This window comes from Poecilia mexicana, unplaced genomic scaffold (genome assembly GCF_051168715.1).
Source record: "Poecilia mexicana isolate PSO_F unplaced genomic scaffold, ASM5116871v1 scaffold_9, whole genome shotgun sequence".
Classification (NCBI taxonomy): Eukaryota; Metazoa; Chordata; class Actinopteri; order Cyprinodontiformes; family Poeciliidae; genus Poecilia; species Poecilia mexicana.
Window position 1 is genome coordinate 27,864,389 of NW_028263378.1, and position 24,854 is coordinate 27,889,242.

At 43.7% G+C, this 24,854-nt stretch overlaps 3 protein-coding genes and 1 long non-coding RNA gene across 4 annotated transcripts in view; 3 read left to right on the forward strand and 1 right to left on the reverse strand.

Annotated features, from left to right (window-relative positions):
• The window catches only part of kat6a (K(lysine) acetyltransferase 6A), a 35,296-nt gene extending 29,548 nt beyond the window's left edge, over positions 1 to 5,748 (forward strand). Inside the window, exon 17 of the mRNA XM_088009084.1 lies at positions 114 to 5,748. Coding sequence (XP_087865210.1) covers positions 114 to 3,415 — 3,302 coding nt within the window. The 3' untranslated portion in view covers positions 3,416 to 5,748. The remainder of the gene's footprint in view (positions 1 to 113) is intronic.
• Positions 5,749 to 10,387: 4,639 nt separating this feature from the next.
• ap3m2 (adaptor related protein complex 3 subunit mu 2) lies at positions 10,388 to 16,599 on the forward strand. The gene is made up of 9 exons (XM_014971430.2): positions 10,388 to 10,489; positions 11,997 to 12,283; positions 12,374 to 12,545; positions 12,965 to 13,102; positions 13,173 to 13,258; positions 13,364 to 13,497; positions 14,121 to 14,328; positions 14,515 to 14,659; positions 15,684 to 16,599. Exons 2-9 carry the CDS (start codon positions 12,011 to 12,013, stop codon positions 15,782 to 15,784), a joined length of 1,257 nt encoding a protein of 418 aa, XP_014826916.1. The 5' UTR covers positions 10,388 to 10,489; positions 11,997 to 12,010; the 3' UTR covers positions 15,785 to 16,599.
• Positions 12,871 to 23,441, reverse strand: LOC148157732 (uncharacterized). The gene is made up of 2 exons (XR_015764294.1): positions 23,324 to 23,441; positions 12,871 to 13,270 (listed from the first exon to the last, which is right to left on the reverse strand). It is a non-coding gene; the product is annotated as an uncharacterized LOC148157732 (long non-coding RNA).
• tet3 (tet methylcytosine dioxygenase 3) overlaps positions 20,362 to 24,854 on the forward strand; it is a 50,728-nt gene continuing 46,235 nt past the window's right edge. The window contains exon 1 of the mRNA XM_088009085.1: positions 20,362 to 21,609. Within this exon, the coding sequence (XP_087865211.1) occupies positions 21,244 to 21,609 (366 nt within the window). The 5' untranslated portion in view covers positions 20,362 to 21,243. The remainder of the gene's footprint in view (positions 21,610 to 24,854) is intronic.

Below are 24,854 nucleotides of genomic sequence, written 5' to 3' on the forward strand. Positions count from 1 at the left end.
ATAAATTGTTTTTGTATTTTATGAAAGACGTGAGGAGTTTAGTATAGATACCTCTACATACACTGTTGTAGGGTTTTCATATGGATTTCTTGCTTTTCTTCTTGCTTTTCCAGAACTAACACCTATGCTGAAACCCATATCCGCTCTGGCAGCAAGGTCATCAGAGTTACCAATGGTCAACCCCGAGGTCCCTGTCAAGAAGAAGAAGGGCTGGCCAAAAGGAAAGAGCCGCAAGCCGCAGTGGGCGAAATGCGATCCTGGGAAACCCCCTGGTGGTGGGCCTAACCAAGAAGGCGGCCAGATCCAAAGTGGAGATTTGCACACCCCTAAAATCAAAATGAAGCCTGGCCGCAAGCCGCGGAGCTGGTACTTTCAACGGGAGGAGGCTGAGAAGCAGGAGAAGGAAAGACAGCGGCTGGACAAAGACTCCCAGCTGCTCCAGGGAGAGGATCACACTACCGCAAGTTTGCGACTTGGCGAAACTGACAAACAAAAAGACTCGGATGACGACGACTATTTCCCTAAACCTACCGAACAAAAAGTGCCCAAAAGGCGAGGGAGGCCGCCAAAGAATCGCTCCATCCACCAGCCACCGCAGCCTGCCCCCAAGCCTCCACCCACCTCCGAGCCGGACGAGGAGGATGAAGAAGACGAGGACGAGGACACTGAAACCGCATGGGTGGAAGACAAGCCCAGCCGTCCACCATCCCGTCCCCTACTGTCCCCCTCGTCTTCCTCGTCAGCGTCAGGGCCACGGGCCCCACATTCCCAACCCCACGACGCAGAGGTAGCTGACGGGGAGGACGATGACGACAACGAAGACAGGGAAGAAGAGGAAAGTGGCAGCATGGGCAGTGGAGGCAGCAGCGTCACCAGGCGAGCAGCCGTCACACCGGGTTCTGGCAACAGGCGGAGCGAAGAGCACGACGCGGATGACGAAGGTGACGGACATTTAGAAGACAAGAGCAACAGCTGCAAGTCAAGAAAAAGACCAGATTCTGATGACGAAGAAGATGAGGAGGATGAGGAGGAGGAGGACGAGCCCACCTCTCGGCCAAACTCTCCTCCAGTCAAAGAAGAACCCCAAGGTGGCGAGGCTTTTTTAGACATGGACAACAGCGTGGTGCCAAGCTATGTCAGCAAGCAGGAGGAAGACGAGGAGGAGGAGGAGGAGGCTGAGAAGGAGGTGCAGGAAGTCAAGTCTCCACCTCCTTCCACCGACCCCGTGCAGGAGGAGAGGCGGCGCAGGGAGCAAGAGGAGTCGGCCGCAGCGGCTGCAGCCGTGGAGACGGTCACTGCCATGGCCGTCCCTTCTGAGAACATGCAGCTGGAGACGCTACACCCGGACGACAAAGACGTCACGCTGTTGATGGAACCCCAACACGCACACTCCCACCCACACCAGCACTCCGACTATAAAGAGGAGTTGGGCCAACACCATCCGCACCACCAGCATCAGCACTCCAATGAGCTGGACCTGGAGACGATGCAGGCTGTGCAGTCGCTGACGCAAGGAGAGGCCCAGGAGGAAGAGGCCGAGCCGCAGCCGCACCATGGCGCTTACCAAGACTGCGAGGAGACGCTCGCCGCCTGCCGGACCCTGCAGAGTTACAGCCACGCGGGGGAGAACGAAGAGGAGGGTCTGCCTCTGGTGGAGGAGTGCGGAGCTTCACAACATAGCAGCCCACTCCCAAACCCTCCAGTGCCTCCTTTGCCCAACCAGTCTGTCCGCTCGGTCAACAGCCCAGGGTTGTCCTCAGGCGTCGTGGAGACCACACCAGCCGGACAGAGGGGCGGTACGCCGGGCCCTGCCGGATCCACAGGCAGTAGCAGCAGCACCGGCAGCGGCTACACCCAAATCACTCCAGAACACCCGAGCTCACTATCCGCCCCATCCCAGCAGAACATGGAGACTTCTCCGATGATGGACGTGCCGTCGGTGTCGGACCACTCGCAGCAGGTTGTGGACAGCGGCTTCAGCGACCTGGGCAGCATCGAGAGCACGACAGAGAATTACGACAACCCCAGCAGCTACGACTCCACTATGGGCGGTGGAGGGGGCAACGGAACAGGAAATGGGGGTAACGGAGGGGCGATGTCAGGTGCTGTCGTGGCAGGACCCTCCGCAGCTTCGTCATCATCTTCTTCCTCCTCCTCCACCTCTGCCACTCCATCGTCCTCGTCTTCGCAGTCCAACAGTTGCTCCTTTGTGCAAACTCCCAGCCTCACGCCCTCCACAGCCACTGGGGGGTCCCAGTTGGGAATGGGCAGCTGTAGCCTCATCCAGCAAACTGGACCAGGAGCTAGTAACGCCGTACCGCAGCCTCCGCCACCCCCGCCTCCTTCCAACACCCCCAGCTGCGGGATCAAGTCCCCTCAAAGCTGCGGGGTGATCGAGAGGCCCCCCAGCACCAACCAGCAGCAGCAGCAACCTCAGTCGCAGAAAAAGGTTCCCCAGCAACCGCCTCAGCAGCCGCAGCAAACCCCCAATCCTCAATCCCAACCTTCAGCGCCGCTGCCACCACAGCAACAGGCATTGTCCCAGTGCAGCATGGGCAACGGTTTCGCCTCCACACCCATGATCATGGAGATCCCAGAAAGCGGAGGGGGCGGAGGAGGAGGACGTGCTATCTACGAGCGGATGAGCCAGGACTTTGGCACAGGGAGCTACCCCCAGTCCACGGCCACGTTCAGCCTGGCGAAGCTCCAGCAGCTCACCAACACTATCATGGACCCACACGCCATGCCCTACTCGCACTCCGCCTCTGTCACGTCGTACGCCACCAGCGTCTCCCTGTCCAACCCAGGCCTGGCTCCCTCGCCCCACGCCCTTCCTCAGGGCCAGCCCACCATGACCTCACCGGCCAACCTCAGCTCCGGTTCCATGAACCTGGGCTCGCTGCAGCTGCAGTGCAACATGCCGGCCACCAACATCAGCCTGGGGCCTCCGCAGTCGCACCGGCTGCAGGGGCAGATGGCCACGGTCAAAGGCCACATCTCCATCCGCTCTAAAGCCACGCAGCAGCTGGCGCCGGCCTCGCACCAGCAGCAGCTTTACGGCCGCAGCTCGGCCATGCAGGGCACCACCCGGACGCTGACGGTACAGCGCGGTATGATGCCCAACCTCATGCCCACGCCGGCGCCGTACAACTCCATGAACATGACGCCCCTGAATGCCATGTCGGCCGGTTACAGAATGCCGCAGAGTATGATGAACAGCGGTTACCACAGCAACCCCCCCTACATGAACCAGCCAGCGCAGTACCCCATGCAGATGCAGATGGGCATGATGGGAGGGCAGGGTTACCCCCAGCAGCCTATGCAGCCCAATCACCATAGCAACATGATGTACACGGGCCCTTCCCACCACAGTTACGCCGGCGTCCCGAAACAGTCGCCGTACATGAGCAGATGAGCAGGGCGACGGAGATGCGGGACCAGAGTTGACGCTCATTGTGTTTTTAAAATGCCCCTTCCTCCCCTCTGCCTGGTCCGGCGCCTCTGCTGGCAGCGTAGGGGGTGGGGCTAGGTTGATCGGAGACGGAAAGTGCTTGGATTTCCTGTTCCTCTGCGCAGTCGTTTTTGTCCAGGTTTTTTAATTTTTTGGGGCTTGGTTCTCCCTTCAGCTGGCTGTGTTCGGGGATTCGGGATGCGTATTGCAGGGCTGAATCAAGGGCCCCCCGGACGTTCAAAGAGCCAAAATGGGGTACAGTGTCCCCCGGCCCCTGCAGCGGGAGGTCAAGAACGACCAAAAATACAAAAGCAAAACAAAAAAAAAATAACCATGAATGGCCCAGAGAGACAATACAGGAATTCCTTCCTCCAACAGACTTCGAATGAGATTTAAAAAATGGTTAACTGAGTATATCCAACCATGCACACAATCTTTTAATTGATATAGGAAGCCTTATCTTAAAAAAAAAGACCATGAAAGCTTGTAGGTGGACTGTTTTGTTAAACATAATGTTAAATATTATTTTTCTTGTCGTTTTTGTTTTTTCCTGTTCGTTTTTTTGGAATACTCGTGTGCAGTCCGACCTCTTATATGCTTTTGTCTTTATATGTGTGGCATTCTGAAACGGTGACACACACACACACACACACACACCCACCCGCTCGGCCTCCCTGAAAAGGTCGAGCGTCTCTCCGAGGCAGCTCGGGTCAGATGACGGTTCCTGCAAAACAATTAAAAAATAAAAAAAAAAGCGGAAGGCTCGGGCATCTGAGGCGGCGTCCGAGCTGTTTTCCGTAGTCCCCGTCTTCCCAGATGGACAGTGTTGTACCAAAAAACACGGCAAAGACAGAGGAGACGAGCGTGTTACTGTCTTATTAATGTTATATCCATAAAAGAAACAAGTAGCATTATTTTCCAGTTTGCTGCCACTTGGAAACAATTTTAGATGTAAATATTCTGGTACTTCCCTTACACACGTATATATATGTAACATCCACACACGCTGACTGGCCGTCGCCAATCGGCGGCTGGCTCAGGAACGTCCAACATTCAGCTCCTTCTTTTTGTCCACACTCCACTGACCGACGGTGTACAGCGTCAGTTCTTGTTCTTTTTAGCAGCTTGGGGGAAGCAGAGTCGACAAAGTCAAGGGTTCTTTATTTTATTTTTTTAGTTAAAACTGTAGTATTTCTTTCTGCACTCCCGCTGACTAGACGTTTGGCAGCAGACATCCAGCCTTTCTGAAAGGTGTGCCTAAAATGCCCAATCTAGTGCTCGGGTCGGCCCTCGGATGGAGGTGCACTTAAGCTAAAGCAGGGTGAGAGATGGGTGGGCGCTCCTACTCTCCCCGGGGGGGACGGCGTTCAGACGACGGGTGTAAACAGGTCGCTCCATGTACCAGTATTTAAAGTCAAAAGAGGAGGGGATTTTTTTTTTTTCTACATGCATACTTTCTTTTGAGTGTATCGCTCTGTTCTTGTACTCGTTTCTCTCGTCATTTGGTTTCTGAATTTTATCAGACTGGGCAGCTTTCTTTTATGACACAAAAGCTGACTCTTTTTGTCTTTAGAAAACTATTGTAGAGATTTTTTTTTTCTATAATATAAAAAGGAAATTCTGACATTGATATTGGTACTGTCATTTTTTTGTCCCACCGCGCCCCCAGCCCCTGTACCTTCTCACTTCTGTTTCAGGAAACGACAACAAAAAAAAATCATTTTTTTAGCTCGCCTCTTGAATAATTACTAAGAAATTCAAAATGTAAAAAAATTACCACTCACTTTTAGTGACTTTAAGATGCCTTTAACCTCTCCATTCCATCTCATCTCTAGAGTTTTTCTATCTTTGTGTAGTATATTAATGCTATTTTAAACAAAAGGACTACAAATATCTAAAGGTCACTTGGCATTCTTTTCGTTTTATTGTTTTTCTTTTTTACTTGTGTGCGTGCGTGTATGTGTGTGTGCGCGTGTGTGTGTATAGGATGACTTCCTTACATTTAAGAGGCATGTACAAATGAGCTCGGTATATTTGTCTGTTTATATTGCTTCCCTTTTTGTATCCTTTGTAATTGTACATGTTGCGTTGTATGCTAAGAGAGAGCGCAAAATAAAGAGACGCGGGTGACAGCGGAGCACACAGTGAAGGTTGAGTCGTGCTCAGCCGCCTCAGCTCTCTACTCTGTCCCTGTATGTATTTCAATTTATTCATTTTGTTTTTATTTTTATTTTTTTCTTTCTTAGCAAGAACTCTGTACATTTTAACATAAAATGGAAATAAATTATGTTGAGCCACTCACGTTTCTTTCCTGATGGAGCGGTCGTTGCCTCAAACCACGTCTGGAAGGATTTTTTTTTTTAGGCTTGGTTAGCGTGTTTGTTTCAACCCCACTCCCCAAAACCCGTAGACATAAACCACATGGTTTAGAAAAGAAGACATTTTTTTGTACTTTGGTTGCAATTTTTGGAACCTGCTTGTTGCTCATGATATGAAAAAACAAGGGCCTTGTAAGTGAGTCTGCTTCCGTAGGATTCGAGAGGAAAAGGCTCTGGTGCATACAGAAACATGCCAAACATTTACATACATAAAATAATATATATATATTTTTCAACTGGCTAAAGTTAAATCACAACAAACTTCTTATGTTTTAGGTCGGCTAGAATAACCAAAATTATTTCTTTCTGTTAAATGTCAGTATTATGTCAGAGATTAATTTATTAATGTCTTTAAAATCAGAAGTGTACATACAGATTGATTACTGTCTCTAAGTAATGAGGGGAAAGCCCAGATGATGTCATGGCTTTGGAAACCTGTTAATTGGAGGCACACACACACAAAAAAATCTGTTCTTTCCAGTTCCTACTAGTCATTAACCTGAACTTTATTTGAAAATCATACTTAGAAATTGCACTACCCTTATATTTATCTGAACGTTATGTGGCTGTTGGCCTTTTTTCTTTAAACAAGATGTTTGTCCATCTATGGAAAAGTGGACATTATCAGTCAAGGTTTTACTATTTCGGTTTACAGTTCATGAAGTGGACCTGTCAGTTTCAGTACCAAACACCTTTCTATTCACAGACAGAAACAGCCTGACCCTGGGATCCTGTGCTGTTCTTTATGTCCACAGTGAAATATGTCCAGATTGCAGTTTGCCGATGTACACAGGGACAAAGACCTTCATCAGTGGTCTGATGAAACCAAAGTGGTACTGTTATGACCATCGCCACATGTGGGAGGAAATGGAAAAACCATCCCAAAGTGAAGCATGGTGGTAGCATCATCATTGTGGAGCTGTTTTTTTTTTTTTTTTTTTTCTGCAGGAGGAACTGGTGCGCTTCATAAAATAGATGATATCCTTAGGAAAGACCATTATGTGAAAATACTGAAGCAACATCTAAAGACATAAATTGAGAAATCAAAGTCCAGGTGCAAGGGGCTTCTGGACAACAAAGTCCCTGATCTCAGTCCTATATAGAGAATTTGATGGTAGAATGTGTGTGTGGGTGAAGCAGCCTTCAGATCCAGCAGTTCTTGGGAGTAATGGGCCAGAACTCCAGCAAACTATTGTGAGGAAGCTGTGGGAGGAAACCCAAAACATTTGACCCAAGTCATACACTTCAAATTCTGAGAAAATGTACATAAATCTTTGCTTTAAGACAATACCACATATATCTCAACAATCTGAAATCCATCGTTCTGCAGTGGGACGGATTAATCTTAAGTGGAAAGCGTTTAAAACACTTGCCAATCTTCCCAGGAGTGCATTATCCCATGTTCACATAGACATACCATGCAATGTGTGCAGAGCAAATGCAGGAAACCCAAAAGTTCAATCACAAGACTACACAGGCCTCAGTTAAACATGCCAGGATCAAGATAAATATATTGATTTACTGTTCTCAAAAGGGGAAGTTTGTCTCCGGGCGGTAGCGGTACATACAACCGCTAACAGGTCCCAAGATAAACACGGTGGAACATGTAACACGTACAATAATCAAAGGGAGCTAAACCTAGCGGCAACGCTGTGAAATGTTAAAGATTCATGACTGGAGACGCAAGTTTTGAGGGGTTGATGGCAGAAAACCTTTTTACATCAAAAGAATATGGCTGAATAACTTAGGTTTGTAGAGTACAATTTGGATGAACACACAAACTTAAGACACGATGTCTACAGATCAGATGCTACCAAACTAAAGGGGATGGTAAAAGTCAAAGAGAGATATCAGAGACTCCACTATGATTTTGATGCCAGAAAATCAATGAAATTGCAGCCAGAGAAGTCAACAATGTGGTTCAACTGGTGTGTTTTTTACCAACAGAACTGAAACTGGGTGCTGCTGACTGAATGCTGGCTCTTTAATTTAATCAGTCAGAGGGATAATTGATCTAAAGCTTCACAAATCTATCAGTAACCAGCTGAGCTGCTTTGGCAAACTACTGCCACTAGATGTCCCCTGTAGAGTGCATGTTCTTTATCTCAATCATGGGAAGATTTCTGCTCATGTTTTATTTACAGCCTTTAACAGCTAAATATCTTATATGAGTGATATAAAAATACTCAGCATTTAACCAGAATTCTTGTGAAGATCAGAGTCTCTGAGTAGGAACAACATCAAAAAAAAGAAGAAGGTGGAACTGTATTATAAAGTTTGAACTTTATACTACAGTAAAAAGTTGGTCCATTCTGATGCATTTGATCTGAATAATTGTCTGCTGAAGAAAAGCACTCCCAGATTATGATGCTGCCACAACCATTTCACCCCAGCCCGAGAGATGATTTGTTCAAGAAGGTGTGCAGTTCACTGCCACAAGTAGGATTTTGTTAAAAAATGTTAAAAATAAAATAAAAAATTCAATCTTCTTCCACGTTTTCTGTCTCCAGGAAACTTTAATCCGATTTACTAGAATTTTTCTTTAAACAATGGGTATCTGTGAGTTTTATTATAATTGTGGTCCTTTCACTTTAATTTACTAATCTAATTGATGTCAGTGTTTATGGAAAGAAACAAAATTTTGTTTGACAAGATTTTTATTTAAAATATTAGTTGCTTCAACAAAAATAATTTTAAAACTGCAGTATATAAGTTTTTCTTTATATATATATATATAAAACTTGTTAAAACTCACCATGTCAGTATGTTATGAGACAAAGTGTGAAAAGATGATCTCCCTGTGCTGCCCTCTGAAGCAATGCACAGCTTCCGGTCATGAACAACCAATTAGAGCCAGGAGGCGGGTCTTAGCGCTGTCAATCAAGCTCAAGGAACCTCGAGTATTTAGCTGCTAAATATGCTAATGAGAAGAAACGACTTATCAGTAACAGAAAACTGTTAATCCGCCATCATCGGTGGCCATGCTAACTAGTCTAAGCATTCACAACAATATCTGCTTGATAGTGCTAAGATCCGCCTCCTGGCTCTGATTGGTTGTTTCACCACTGGGAGGAAGAGTAGCAATGGACCTTACCACAGGGTCCGCGTTTCATTGGCCAATGCCCATTTGACGTCACTGCGCAGCTACCACGTGCATGACCGTCTCACAAACAAAAGCTAAAGTAGTATACACATGCTAATGTAGATTGTGAACTAGCAGACAACAATCTACACAATCAAAGTTTTCGCGACAGAACTCAAATAAGAATGGTTCTCCACTGTCAGTGGGGAATCTGTACAGGCATGTCAGGTATCCTGATCGTATTTGTGGAAATAAAATTCACAGATTTCCCAAATCTGATACGGAATGCCTAGCTTGGATCAAAGCTTGTGCACGACCGCATTTGCAGCTCAACCGTCGTGTACCGTATCTGACATACATTAATGATTTTATTTTACCTGAAAAGGCTTACGAAAGATTACGAAACTGTAATCGTGTTAGCCACGCTAGCACCGAGTATCAGGCCTAAGCACACTCACATTTGCCAACAACAGAAATCACTGATTTCAAAAGTAACCCTCAAAACCATGAATGCCGACTTACACACCCTTGCAAGAACAACGGGCATCAGTGATCTTGTCCACAGCTATATTTATGCTGAGGGTGTGAGGATCTGCTGTTTTCCTCATTGACCGGTAGCATTTAGCTGCGACGCGCACAATGTTGGAGGCATCCCGTGACTCAAACACCTTGATGTCGTCCAAAAAAGATGACATGAACTTGTTGGTTCCCCTGTCCATTGTGGTGGCTGATATTTTTTTGAAAATCCCAGAAAGGCTACACTAATCGACTCAGAAATACTTTGTAGAGAGTCAGTTGAAACGAAAGACGCCATGTTTACACATAGAAACTAAGCCCCGAGAGGCTTTGTTTGTGAGACATGCAGCCACGTGGGACTGTCGAGGGGCGTTTCTGGGCGGGGCTTGGTAAGGTCCATTCACATATTACCTATCTTATAACTCCCTGTCAGACATAGTTTCAACAAATATATAAAAAAGTTGTTGTTTTTTTTATTTTTTATAAGAGATATACTGCAGCTTTAGAGATAGTAGGCAGACAAATGTTGCTATCATTTAATTGTACGTTTAAAATCCACACTTGATGTTGGAGTATAACTTGCTTTTCCCTTCTGTTAAGTATTAGAATATTCTAAATATGGTCCAAAACAGTATCAAAATTCGGCCATGGGATTCTGATGCAGAAACTTCTGCCATTACTCTACTGAACGGCCTCCTTAGGATCAACTCCTGTTTGTTTGAACAGAAAGCAACTCCACAAGATGAAATCTGATACTGGAAACAAAATGTCAGACCAGCTACATTTTAAACCAATCCGCGGGCAGTTTTTCTAATGTTTACCGACACGGGCCAATCAGTACCAAATCTCTCACCAGTCACTTCCGTGTTATTGACCAATCGGTGCATTAGGTAGGCAGGACATTTCACTCTAGCTTGCCTGTGATTGGCTCGCTCAACACCTCCATCGTGTATGGTTTAAGAGTATATTGCTCCACCTAACGGGAAGCAGCGACGGCTGTTTAATCTTTCTGTGGCAGAAAAGGCGAAGGGCTAGTCGAGAGGGAGAAAAAACATCACTTCGGTAAGTCAGTATCAGCTTTTGAGTGGTTCGGCAGGTAATTTGTGTCTTTTCTAAGCTCTAAGCTCGTTATTTGAGCGGGTTCCCGAGTGACGGGGCTTCTCCGCTGTCATGAGACTGAAGCAGGAGGAGGGAAGGATAGAGCATCCTGATGTTTGCGGATGGAGGCCTTCATTTTCTAGTCATTACAGATGCACCTAGCTCCTTCTTCGTTGCATACTATATTGCTTTTATGAAAATTTGTGCGAATTGTGGCCATTCTGTCTGCTTTCGCGTATATCCGCCCCGAACTCGATAGCTTTTGCCGCATGTTTAATGAATGAATCCGGTGTCATATTTCTTAGGCAGCAGAAGTGTGTCATGTGAGGAGAGGAGGGCTTTTCTGCTCGCGATTACAAAAATGATCTCCTCTTATAGTCTTTCGAAAAGCTCATTTTAGTTGAGAAACTCTGAAATTCCTATATTACTGGCACGCTTAGAGTTTTCTTTAACATTTAAAGCCAAACGCCAGATTTTTCAGTAAAATCAATCCAGGTCCCTTCTTCATCCATGCAACATGTTACATGTTTCTCTGTTTGTCATTGCCAGTCTTTTGTCCTATGTAGTCTTTTTTTAAATAAAGATAAACAACTCCCAAGACAAATACCTCTGGTGACGTCACAAGGAAGCTTATAGTTCAATCAAAAGTTCAGAGCAAAGGATGCATCTGCAGAATGCAGCTAAAAACAATAATGACTGCTAATCTGTTGGCTATTTACTGGATAGCAAAAGCTTAATATGATTTAAAAAAACAAAACAAAAAAAAAAACAGAATTTGGACCAGGTGAAGCTAAACCTGCCACCCAAGGAGTTATGTGTAGAAGAGACTTACAGACAAATCAGCGTTTTCATCTTAACTGCAAAATTTACATGAATACTTTTTATTATTACTACTACTAATAATTATTTCTTTATTTTATCACTATTAGAGTCTTGCAACAAAATTTTCAGTCAATATGGATATATTTTAAAGATACAGTTGAAAGACTGTAAAATGTTTATATTTTTTGCACAGTTTTGGCTTAATTACTTCTATTACTGTGTTATTCTTTCAGTAAATTACCATTTTTAGAGTTTGTACATGCCGATTAACAATTAATCGATTACTAAATTAGTTGACGATTATTTTGATAATTCGATTAATCACAATAATTAGATTACTCACGACAATTTGACTAATCGTTTCAGCCCCACTCTTGCTCAGACATGTTTTTCGCTCAAATGCAACAGAACGGCTTAAGAGTCCATGTGGAAACCAGTAAAAAGTCACGTTGTTTACTCATGCTAGTTGGATTCTTGTTGGTTTTTTGATGCCGTTAACCCAGATACTCACGACACAGACGTTTTGAGTTGCACTGCTATTTTAAAAACCTTCTGAAGTCCTGCTCAGACTTCATTTCCCTGCCACACGAAAAGAGATCGTTGAAACCAACCCCCGTCTTCCTTCTTCTTCCTCCTCCTCCTCCCTCAGCCTCTCCAGCCAAGATGATCCACAGCCTGTTCCTGATAAATGCGTCCGGCGACATCTTCCTGGAGAAGCACTGGAAGAGCGTGGTGAGCCGCTCCGTGTGCGACTACTTCTTCGAGGCGCAGGAGCGCGCCACCGAGCCGGAGAACGTCCCGCCGGTGATCCCCACGCCGCACCACTACCTGATCAGCGTCCTGCGCCACCGCATCTACTTCGTAGCCGTCATCCAGAGTGAGGTGCCGCCGCTCTTTGTCATCGAGTTCCTGCACAGAGTCGTCGACACTTTCCAGGTCGGGGGTCGCTTTTGGGTTGCTTTTCTCCGCTTTACGTCGGCTGTTTCGTGTCGACTCATACCTCCCGGCTTCTCTCCTCCCCTCCAGGACTATTTCGGCGTGTGCACTGAGGCTGCCATCAAGGACAACGTGGTGGTGGTGTACGAGCTGCTGGAGGAGATGCTGGACAACGGGTTCCCCCTGGCAACGGAGTCCAACATCCTCAAAGAGCTCATTAAACCTCCCACCATCCTCCGCACCATGGTCAACACCATCACAGGTCCTCCAGCAAGTTTTAGCGCATTTTACAGTTAAAACACACAAAGGGATGAGAGAGTTTTATGGTTTTGCGCCACAAAAAAACAACAAAATCTTACCAAGTAGTTTTTTTCTTCTTTCTAGTGTAAATGTCTTTGTACACTTGGATTAAGGGAAATTAATGTACAAGTAACTTTTCAGCTAGATATAGGAGCTTATTTTAAGTCAATAATTCCTTAATCGTGACAAAGTTCTGGTTCAGATTAGATTATTTCACACATAATAAGACACATTTTTCCTGTATTGCTTACAAGTTGTGTATTTATGAGTAATTCTGAAGGCCTGTCTTTGGTTTTCAGCTCCCTTTTAATGTATTTCCAGCCACTAACTGACTGTTACTTCATTATTTGATTTTCATTGTTTTTGTTCATGTTTTTCCAGGCAGCACCAACGTCGGTGAGCAGCTCCCCACCGGCCAGCTGTCCGTGGTGCCGTGGCGACGCACCGGGGTCAAGTACACCAACAACGAGGCCTATTTCGATGTGGTGGAGGAGATCGACGCCATCATCGATAAGTCAGGTAAAGCCGCGGAGAATTAAAAAACAAACAAAGCTCCAGTCAGGATCAGTCAGGATGCGTCTTCCGACAGGTTCCACCATCACAGCGGAGATCCAGGGAGTTATCGATGCCTGCGTGAAGCTGACCGGCATGCCCGACCTGACGCTTTCCTTCATGGTGTGTTTAGTCCTTTAAAAAGAAAAGAAAAAAAATGTGAAGAAATTAAATCTGTTAGTAGAAACGGAAAGTAAAAGACTCCCGTTTCCTGTCGTCCTTTCCCAGAATCCCCGGCTGCTGGACGACGTCAGCTTCCACCCGTGCGTTCGGTTCAAGCGCTGGGAAGCCGAGCGGATCCTCTCCTTCATCCCGCCTGACGGAAACTTCCGGCTGCTCTCCTACCATGTCAGCTCCCAGAAGTCCGTGTTTGTTTTAGTCGCAATACTTTTTCTTTTTTTCGGCATATTCTAGAAATGCCTTTTAGTTTGTTTTTTTTGTTCGTTTTTTTTTTTTTTTTTTACATTTGTTAGCGTTAAAATCACACATTCACAGAAGGAAAAAGTAAATAATGTATTTGATAATATTTTTGATGAGACAAATCTAAAAGGTGGTGCTGGATGAAACGTTAGTCAATAATTAAAAAAAAAAAAAATCGTCTTTTTTTACCATAATATCAGCTTTTCCCCCCTTTGTTTTGAACTGAACATCAAATCTCAATTCTTGCCACAGTTTTTTTCCCTTATTAGATTTTTTTTTTAATTGAATGTAGATTTGGATTTTGACTGGGTGTAGTCTGAAGTCTTTCGCAGCTTTTAAGGTTTGTTTAATGATTGCTCTGCATTTAGATTCGTAGTTGATACAGTTAAGCTGAGAAATGTTTTCTGAAACTAAACATTGTGCATCATTCACTCATTCTACTTTATTTTGGTCTGTGTCATCAAACACCAATAAAACACGTTTCGGTTTTGCTCAGTAGTTTTCATCTCTGGCTTCAGAATGATATCCCGTGTGTTTACCTCCTGTCCTTCCCCTTCCTCCTCAGCCTGGTGGCCATCCCCGTTTACGTCAAACACAACATCACCTTTCGGGAGGGCAGCTCCCAGGGCCGCTTCGACCTGACCCTGGGCCCCAAGCAGACCATGGGGAAAGCCGTGGAGTCGGTCCTGGTCAGCAGCCAGCTGCCGCGGGGCGTCCTCAACGCCAACCTCAACCCCTCCCAAGGAACGTACACCTTCGACCCCGTCACAAAGGTACCGACAGACCCAACCGTCCCAATGTGCATGTGTTTTGTGTTTTTTTTTTTTTTATGGATTATCACTTCATGGTGGCCACAATTGAATATTGTAAATAAAGGGATATTACAGTATATTTGCTCAAAACGTTTTTTTTTCTTTTCAAATTTACATTTTTTTTCCCCGCTTTCCTTGCCATGGAAGTTGTTGACGTGGGATGTTGGGAAGATCAACCCGCAGAAGCTGCCCAGTCTTAAAGGCACCATGAACCTGCAAGCTGGAGCCTCTAAACCCGACGAGAACCCCACCATTAACATCCAGTTCAAGATCCAACAGATGGCTATCTCAGGTACACACACACACACACACACACACACACGCACACACGCACACGCACACGCACACACACACACACACACACACACACACACACACACCAACTCCAATCACATTCAAGCAGTTCTCAGCTGACGACCGCCTGATTTGGTTTTTATTTCTTTCAGTAATGTTACGCCATGTCCACTAGGGGGTGCCAAATGCTCTACACACACCCACTTGACACTATAATACAGATGTTCCAACTGCATTAGAATTGGTAACATATGACACCCTCCTTGGTAAATATGTGAACAAAGTAAATTTTTTTCAGCAGCAAAGTTAAACTTGCCAATTTAGAAATTATTTTCTTTTAGAATATAATATTTGAGCTCATAGTTCCTTCAACTCTAAAAAGATGCATTAGGCCCTGCATTTAGGGATTCATCCATCCACTTTTTTGACTTCTGATATCGATATCTGAGGTTTAATATTGGCCAATACCAATCTGATACATAAAAACAGTCCTGAATTCACTTAAAATAAAAAGCATCTTTTTTTTAAACACAGACACAAATTTACTAAATAACTCTGCACCAGTACAGCACACTTGAGTACAACAAAAACTTCACAATCTTGGTGAAACATGCAAACACAACACAACTTTAATTTGTTCAACCAGTGCAATTAGAAGTAAAAGAACCAATATAAAATAAATAAACTGAAGCTGACAAAAATAAAGTTGACTATCCAGGTCTAACATGTAACAAATAAACAGCAACAAACCTGCTTTCAAATAGTTCAGAAAGTCCAATTGGGAATTCTAAATATGATGTAATATAATGTAAAACACAAAGCATAGAATTAGACTGAATAGATCAGATCTGCCGTTACGGATCGAATACATTATCACCAATACCTGATCTACCTGTTTTTGTCAATATTGGGACCCATCCAGATATTAATGTTGGATCAGTGCGTCTCTAGTTATTTCACATGGTATGCAACGAATTGTGTGAACCCTCCAGCTTTTAACCCCGGTTTGTGTCCCCGCACAGGGCTGAAGGTGAACCGGCTGGACATGTACGGGGAGAAGTATAAACCCTTCAAAGGCATCAAGTACATGACCAAGGCCGGAAAGTTCCAGGTGCGAACATAAAGACTGCTGGTCCAAACCCCCAGGAGGTCGTCCAGGAGGGGGAGGAAGGGGTGAAAGGGGGAGCCGGTGGATTCCTGGGGTTCCCACTGAGGTTTACCCACTCAAACCGGGGGGTTGGTGGGGGAGGCTCCTTGTAGCAGTGAGGAGGGAACCCATCCGCACACTGCTGCTTTGAAAACACTCCTTCAGTCATCATGTCTTCAGAGTGTCCTCACAACTAAATACATGTCATTTTTTAATCCCTCTGTTGCTTTATTGAACCTTATTTTATTCTTTTTCTCAGATTTAGTTTTGTTTTTTGTTTTTTTTTTGTCATGAACACTGGAGCGACCAAAGCTGTTTGATTGTTTATCATGGAAAATCTCCATCTCACAGTTCAGACTGTTTCCTTCAGTTTTATTTCACCACACAATGTTGAAGAATGAGAATTTACACGTTCAAGAACTGAATGTTTTCCTATTGTCGTATTCCTCACTGCCAGGAAAACTGCGTAACGTGTGTATGCTAAGATGCAATTCTTAATGTTGCCACAGCAACTGAGCTTTTAGACATATTTGCATATGGAGGGAGGTGATTGTTTCCTGCCTCTGCATCCTCACTCTGCTCTACTTTGTGCTGGCATGCTGATCGGTAGCTAGCCGATCAAAAATAATACGTTTCTGTAATATGATGAGTACCTCCAAGGAAATGTTGATGGTTTGCATTTTGTGTTTACAGTGTTTTTTTTTTTTTTGTTTGTCTGTTGAAAATACAACCTCCAATGGAGTGTTGTGATGGTGGAATAAAAGAAATAAAGTCTTAAAGTGGAACGATTACACTAGCAGATCTTTTGTCTGTTTATTTTATGAATTATGTCATCATATTGCTTAGTGAGGAGTTTCCCTGTAGTTTCTATCTAGGCTGGTACAAGCATAATAACTATGGTGACATGTTTTAGCAAAAAGAGGAAGAAGATGCAGAACAGGTTGTGAATTTCAACATAAGATATAATCTCACAACCTCCCTGATGAATGTACTGCTCATTTATTGACATTGGACAATTGCTTGGATTGAGCCGTTGACCTGCAGCACATAAAATGTCAACAATAAAAAAGCATATATTGATAGAATAAAGCAAATAAAACAAGCTGTCTGCATTTAGTAAACTTTTTGAGTTATAAATTTGAGCATGCAACATAGATCTTCACCTAACACCACATATGAAGGCTATGCCACCTTCAGATGCATTTTTCTTACATCTGGAAGTGGCATAGCCATCCGGGAAATACTCCAGAGATGAGCAATGACTTGGCATTTAAAGACATTTAGAGATCGAACAAATTTAATATTGAAAATGTAATTGTTCTGCAATAAAAAAATGTTGTGATGACTTCCTGAAGGCAAAGTCTCAGAATGAGCAGGAGCTTCTTAAAGGGACAGAGGCCTAATTTCATTTTCAAGGCGTTAAATTATTTCTTTTAAGCCATATTTTACATTTATAGTATTTTTATTACAACTGAAAGTGACATAACTTGCTGATCGTGCTATGAAATGACACTAGATGTCCCTAGAAATTCAAATCAAATCAAAAAAGAAAAGTATGAATTGAACTGATTTGTCTACATCTGTACAACACCATCTCCAGTATAATTAGTTGGCAGTGACAACAGTCTTTAGATGTACACCCACCCATTGTCGAACCTGAGTTCTTGCTGACTCAGAAGCTGCGCTATCTAAACCCTTACACCCCCTCCCCTGACCACAGCCAGTCATTACACGTCTGCTGAGGCTTCAAATCTGAAAGATCCACATTCGTCTCGTCACGGTGCAGCGACGTCTGGTTTGAAACCTACTCATGACATCACTGTTCACTTTGTTCATACCCCATCATTTTCCCCCAGAGGAAACCGCAGCTCACTTTGTCATCAAGAACTCTTGAAAATCTATTTTAGATCATCCGCTGGTGACTTTACCACTTCCTATCTCTCTTGGGGCCATTCGGACCCTGATCAACTCGTCTTGTGACGTCATCACTCCCCCAATTTGCTCCGGCTGGACTCCACTCCATAATTTCCTCGAGACTTTAACCCTTTGCAAAAGATACTTTTTCTCTCACTCTCTTGACCGCAACGTCGATCAGTGAGGAGCCTAAAGGCAGAGTTATGTCATATAGGGTGGAACTTTATCCTTCTTGTTTTTACCCCCTCTCGTGAGTAAGATTTTTTTGTTGTTAGTTTAAGAAAGCAGCTATTCAGTGAGAGGAGGCATTCCTGAAACTCTTAACTTGAGGAGGAATATATAAACATTTTGAGGTAAGTTTGGTAATTGTATTGTAAATGTACATTTTGGGGTCACCCTATTTATTCGTCACGTTAGCATGAATGGTACCAATTAACATTTGTAAGCAGTATGGAATAGGTTATAATAATATTGATATAAACCCTCATATAATAATGGAGTCTGATTTATAATTGTGAAAGCTTCAGCCCCTTTTTTTTTTATTTACAGTAACCGGACCTCTGCTGCAATGTGACGCAAGTTGATGTAAATCCCATTGTGTATTTGCGGTGAAAGTGCGATTTCTGTCACCTGAAGTAATGAGCCGCGTGCCCCCACTCACAGCTCTAAATGGGGTTTGTGTATCCTCGCGCAGATAACAAGCGGTATCCTAATGTAAAATCTGAGGGCGGGGTGTTAGTCTTTATCTTACTGCTTTGATCTGTACTGGTTGCCCTGGACCCCCTGCAGGGATCTCTGTTGGGAAGCACGTGGACCTACTGTAATCATAACAGTAGCGGAGGGGAGCTCATTACTGACGTGACGGAGGTGGCGTCGAGTCGCGCGCTCATTACTGACTTTTCCACACGCTCGCAGATGAGACCACGTGCTCAGTGATTTACTGGTTGTTGTTAAATGCCCCGACCCGTTGAGTCAGCGTTTATCTGGTAGCAAAGTTGCAACATGTTGGCCCAGGTAACAGCTTTGCGTAAAATTGGCCTAGTAGCCATTGTAAAAGTCTCTATGGCAATGTTGCAAGGGAAGTTAATGTTATAGTAGATAACTTAAAATGTGGCTTCGTTGTAATAAAGGTCGACGACGCCGTACCTTAATGGACAGGAAGACGCAGGTAAAAATTTATGACTTTATCTTGACACTCAAGCTTTAAGTCCTAGTGCTAAAACAGCTGACATGAGTTTATCACAGGTATTTATCATTTAATTTTAAGCTAGCTAACTTAAACTTTGAAAATTGACACTCACACAAATTACTTTATTTTGAGTTTTTACTTCTCACTCAGTATTTACAAATACGGCTTTCGTGTGCCCCATTTTCATTTACAAAAAGTGAATGATGGCTACAGCTTAAAACGAGTGTTTTTGGGGTTACATAATGACCCAAAGTTATTTGCCTGAACAACCAACCAGCCTTAATGGAGCACAGCTCCAACATATCCCTCTGGGTCCAACATATCCTACACAATTTGATACCTAACCTAAACCTGCATAAGCTAGGTAAGGAAAATACAATAGGAAAATGGCATGCAGGCGTTTCGTTGCACGTTAAGGGGTTAATACACATTAATACAAACACTGGAACACAGAAGAGAACATCCTCAGTCGTCCTTCAGCACCAAGGAAAATGAATGGCGCTCCTGGATGCTAATGATTGCATGCTAATGCCAATCATTGGCATGCAAAGTAGCATAGCACCTAGCTATTTCAGATTTCCTTTAGAATATTTTAATAAGTTCTGTGAAAAATCCACACATAGACTAATTTTCTGTGAATAATTTGGAATTTCATTCCACTGAACAATCCACAAACCCAAAACATTGAATACTTTTTACAGTCAATATATTCCTTTTAGTTAATGTGGTCAGAATAATGGTAACTACTTCAAATCACTGGTTGTCACAGTTTGAATATCAAAAGTGGTGAATAAAGTCATGTGATGTGCACCAGTGAAAACATACATAGGACCAAGTTAGTTGGTTAAATCAAAATTCAATGAGACTTTGCTCATTTTCAATTAAGATTATATTTTTTATCACTACACAATGGTGATTGAACCCCTTAAGTTAAATCAGGTGTAAAACTTGCAACGTCAGTTAAAGTAAAATGTACACATGAAACACTTAGCAGAGTGGAACTGTTTGAAAAAGAGGAATTTTTTAAGTTCCTTCTTCTACCTGTTAACAAGAACGCTGGGGTAGTTCCACAGAGAAACTAGTGAGAGACATGCATTTAGCAGATTACTCTACAGCACACGTTGGAGACAAGTCAGTTGAGGGAAGAACGAACTGCGGATCGCAACGTTGCTGTCCAAAGCCTTCAGATAGTCACACAGCAGCTCTGGCAGTGATGGCAATGAAACCGCAGATAATGTCTATGAAAATAAAAAAATGTTAAATAATTAAAGAAGACTTGGTATGATAAGTTACCCATGGTGTTCCACAGTGCAACATTTAAATTATTTCAAAACTTTAACAACAAGGAGATCTGGCTCCGCTGTGAGCACTGAACCCAGGCTTTAGAAATAAAACACTAGGTTCCCTTTGCACAATTCTCTTTACTCACGCTTGACTGGAGTGCACGACCCCCAAACAAAGGAGTCCTCTCCTGGCATTAGCCTGTCGTCCCCCTCCATCATTCAGGGACACATAACCACCCTGTCCATGTGCGCTCTGCTAGGAAAACACATCTTCTCAAACCGTTCACGTAGCCCTGCGTGGCTAAGGGCCAACTCGATTCAAAGCCCCGACAGCTGGTTTTTAAAACCAGACGATGTCCAGACAGGAGTCACGAGTGTTTGTTTGTGTGCGGTTAAAACTAGAACTCCTAAGACAAATAAAAGTGCAGACGAAAAGACTGTGATCAGTAGAGTTTTTTTTTTTAATCCTAACATCTTGTGATGGAAAAAATGGAACAAGCTACCACTTTGTGGTTAATTTAAGTAGTAAATCCCTCACTGTTGTGTTTCTTTTTTTGGTCTCTGCACACTTCCAGACAGTACCCAGGCTGGGTAGACAATGCCTTGAAGCTCCAGCAGTGGGCCCAACAACTTGGTTGCTTGCCAGAACTTTCTTCAAAGCAAAGAGATGGTATCCAGACTCAGAGTTCGTGCTCGGATCGTCTGGGGCCACCCGGACGACTGGGAACATCGCATCGCTTTCATGTCGTTCTGGAAGACGACGTGAACACTGAGCCGATTCTCCTGGTAACATCCCACACATTTAGGAGGACTGTGACTTTTTTGATTATCTAGACTCAGCACTCTTCCATCTGACCATTTTCTTTTCTTTGTAGGGTTGAGATTTTGAAGTTGTTGCAGTCAAATCCTAAAGCTCCATTTAGGATTTTACACAGTTTGGATTTTAAATTCAGCTTTTTTTTTAAATACACTGAACTGTTTTTTTTAATCCATGTGTTTTAGTCTCTGTTGTTTTTAGCACTAGTAAACACTACGACAGTCAAGTCACCATGCCCAGGCCGAGGGCAGGACCAGGCCCGCCAACTGAGGACACGTTTCAGCTCTCCGTGGATGCAGAGGAAGCTCGGTCTCTCTTTTTGCAAAGAAAATGTTTCAAAAAGACGTCCCCTTTGAGCAAATACATCGAGGCCGAACACCAGCAAGCAGGACTCTTTTCCCTGTCTCCGTTGGGGGCCGTTACTACCGACCTCCAGAAAAAGAGGAGGAAGAAATGCGGCGCCTGCGCTCCCTGTCTTCGCAAGGAGAACTGCGGTACCTGCGCCAGCTGTCTGAACCGCAAGACGGGCAAGCAGATCTGCAAGGAGCGCAAATGTGAGCAGCTGAAGAAGAGACGGAGCGAAGGCAATGTGAGCGAGGTACGATCTCTGATCTGATCTTTCTAGCTGCCTGTAAGGATATTGTGTTAACGTCGGAGTTTAAAAAAAAAACAAACTCAAAAAAACAAATGATGTCATTTAATATTTGCCGAGTTAACCGACTAGTACGTTCTCAACTTTGAGCTGGAGGCCTTGAAATGTTTTCATGCCACGCCCATGGTTCTGTTTCTGGGGACATAAAATGACTGGAGAGAACATCTTGTCCACTTGGAATGGTTAGATCCATTACACACTGTTCCAGGCATCCAGCACATCTTTTCAGGGATGCTCATTTTAGACCAACAAATGTCAGCTGGTGTTCCCATTGGCGAGTTAGGACCTGCTTCTTCTCAGGCTGGCTCTGCAGAGACTGAGCCAAAGCTGCGAGGGTGCAAGTGCAAGAGTCCTCCCTTATGTGATGAAACCTGGCAGTCGGACCAAAAGTTGCCGTCTACAACTGGAAGTTTTCTACTTGCAAAATATCGTAGTTCTTTCCCCCCCCATCTTTGTGGCAGACACACAGAACCAGCTTCTGCTTCCATTTAATGGTGCCAGAGCAGATGGAAGTAGTAGTCCTGCCAAGGCAAATACACACGCACAATCGCACAATTTACACAGCAATAGAACACCGTGTGCATTGCTAAAATGGCTTGAAATGTTTTTGTTTTTTTTAATCAATTAGAAGTTTGCACAGCAGATTAATGAATAATATAATCTGTCCAATTTGGGAAATGTTTTGAATGTTTGTGTTGGAGTGTTTTTACTTATTTATGTTCTTTTAATGGTAAACGGAGGGAACGGCGTTTGGATGGCTGAGGCTGTTAGGGTTACCGAACAGCAACGGCGGAGAATTCCTGCCGTTGCCTGCGCTTTGTCCTTTGACCTCTGCAGCTTCCAGTGAGGGTGGGGGTTAACCTTAGGCCGTTTTGTGAGAGTGTGTGCGTGTGTAATGTGTGTGTTTTAGAGGGGTGTAAAGAAAGAGGGAGAGAGTGCAGTTTCCTAAAGTGTTTCTCTTGTGCTTTAATGGACGTGTGCATGTGTGTGTGCATGTGTGTGTATGCGTGTGTGCGTGTATGTGTGTGTGTGTTTGGATATGCAGCAGCATCTTAAGCACCGGGGGATGGAGGATAGCAGGAAAATCTAGAATAAACCACAAAAGCATCTCCAGAGGAGTAAACACATACTGCACACAGCGCACAGGCTGATAAACAGCAAAACAAGCGGATTTTGTTTATTCAACTTATAAAATATTCTCATGCTTCTAAAGAAGAGCTTAACAGCAAAAAACATGTAATGAGTGCAATCTGAAAACAGTATCTAAACTTTTGGTTCCCAAAGAAAAATGTTTGTGTTGGAAGAGTGAAACCCAGCTGGAACTGATGAAGGTTTCTCACCAACCTTCACCTCAAAATTCAGCATCGCTGCTGTGCCTTTAAAATATGGTGATACTTTACATATTCAGAAGAACGTCATCTACTAGTATACATGTACCTTCAGTATATGACTCGTTTTGCTATTCGCGTTGTTGCTAATCTACTTTGTATTTGCTATGTAAATAGCAAATATCACTTAGAGTATCACTAAATTTAACAAAAGTAACGCAGTTTGACAACTACAGAACTAAACCTTCATGACTTAAAGAAAACTACTTGATGCATTTGTTAGAGGCACAAATGCATCAAGTTACTTTTTAGGGAACCTATTTAATACTCACCAAGAGTGCATACTGAAGCTGAAATGGGACATGGTGTTTGTTTAGCCGATAACAGAAACTCAGAGTTTCTGTTATTGCTCTTCCAGTTTGGCTTGTCTTGTTTGGGTCGAGGCTTCAGAAGTGGCAGCAAGATATGTAACCGACTGACTGGTAAGGCGGCGTGACTTGACAGTTTAATATCATGCTTTTGCTTCATGATTTCAAGAGATAATGCACCTGGTTATTTATTTATTTCTGGAGAAGCTTAAGATTATAGAAACTTTTCCCTTATTCTCAGTCAAACCAACTAACTCTTAACAAGTTATTCTGTCAGCGTTGTATTGTCTTGATTGTTGTAGAGATCCAAGAATATTCTATAAAAGACTCCACTGAGTCATTCTTGTATTTCTTGCATGTCGGTCCAATCTGTTGTGATGTTATTTGATGATGGGGATTAATATTCACACATGCAGTGCAGTATTTCATGGAATAGTAGATCAGTTCTTTGTTGTTGCTAAACGCTAAAAAAAAAACCTTGTTCCAAAGAAACATTACACCCTTCCACAGTTTTATGTATTAATAAGCCATGTTAAGAAATAAACACTAAATTTTGTCATGTCATTATTTGATAGACAAAGTCAATTCAAAATATTTGCTGGGGTTAGGGACCACAACCTCCCACAAATACTTAGAATATATGAATACTTGAGATACCTCAGAAAAATGCTTATAGCTGCCTATTGTTCAAATAGCTAATATATCTATCAATATGCATTGCTATACATTAATATGCCTGGTGGAAGCCATGTTAGAAGCCGATAGCTATGGTCTTCCTTATCTCTGCTCTTGGGAGTACGACGAATCAGCGGCAACAAAAATAAATGGTGCTCCTGGTTTGGCTGCTTTGCAAGCAACAGTAAGTTGCAGCAAAGTATTTCAGCCTCCCAACCTGCATAAAAAAAAATTGATATGAAACAACATCCATGAAAAGGTGAATTTCCAAATACTTGAACCACAAATAGGCGAGGGTTCACCGTTTGTCATTTTACTCTTACATGCTCCCAGTCTGACGTCATTGTGCGAGAATTGCAGCCCAATCTTCTTCTCAACAGTGAATCAATTAATCAGGGTTTGTTTCTACCAGCCATCTCAGGTCCAACCACATCATACTAATCAGGTTGAAGTCTGAACTTTGACTGACCCGTTGCAACACCTCTAGTTTTCCTTTTCAGGCTTTCTGTTTTAGAGATGGGGCTGTGAGGGATCTGCTGAACGATTCGTTTTGGGCTAAGCTTTAGCTGCTGAAGAGATGACCGTACATTTCACTGTAGAATAGTTTAGTACACAGAAGAGTTCATGGTTGTCTCAATGGCTGGAAGGTGGCCAGGTGCCATGGCTGCAGAACAGGTTTTCAAAATCATCATCATCATCATCATGAGGTGTTTTTGTTCTGCTGTGGTCTTCCCTATCTGAAGGGTGTAGTTTCAGAACCTCTCTTTTGAGTCATACTCGTTCAGGCTTTCTCCAATTGTCCTGTCAGGAACCTTAATAC

Excerpts from the sequence above, each read along its gene's own strand:
- ap3m2 (XM_014971430.2), top strand. The coding sequence starts at position 12,011 with ATGATCCACAGCCTGTTCCTGATAAATGCGTCCGGCGACATCTTCCTG. Across the intron at positions 12,546-12,964 it reads CATGGTCAACACCATCACAG|GCAGCACCAACGTCGGTGAG; the intron begins GTCCTCCAGCAA and ends ATGTTTTTCCAG. Across the intron at positions 13,103-13,172 it reads CGCCATCATCGATAAGTCAG|GTTCCACCATCACAGCGGAG; the intron begins GTAAAGCCGCGG and ends GTCTTCCGACAG.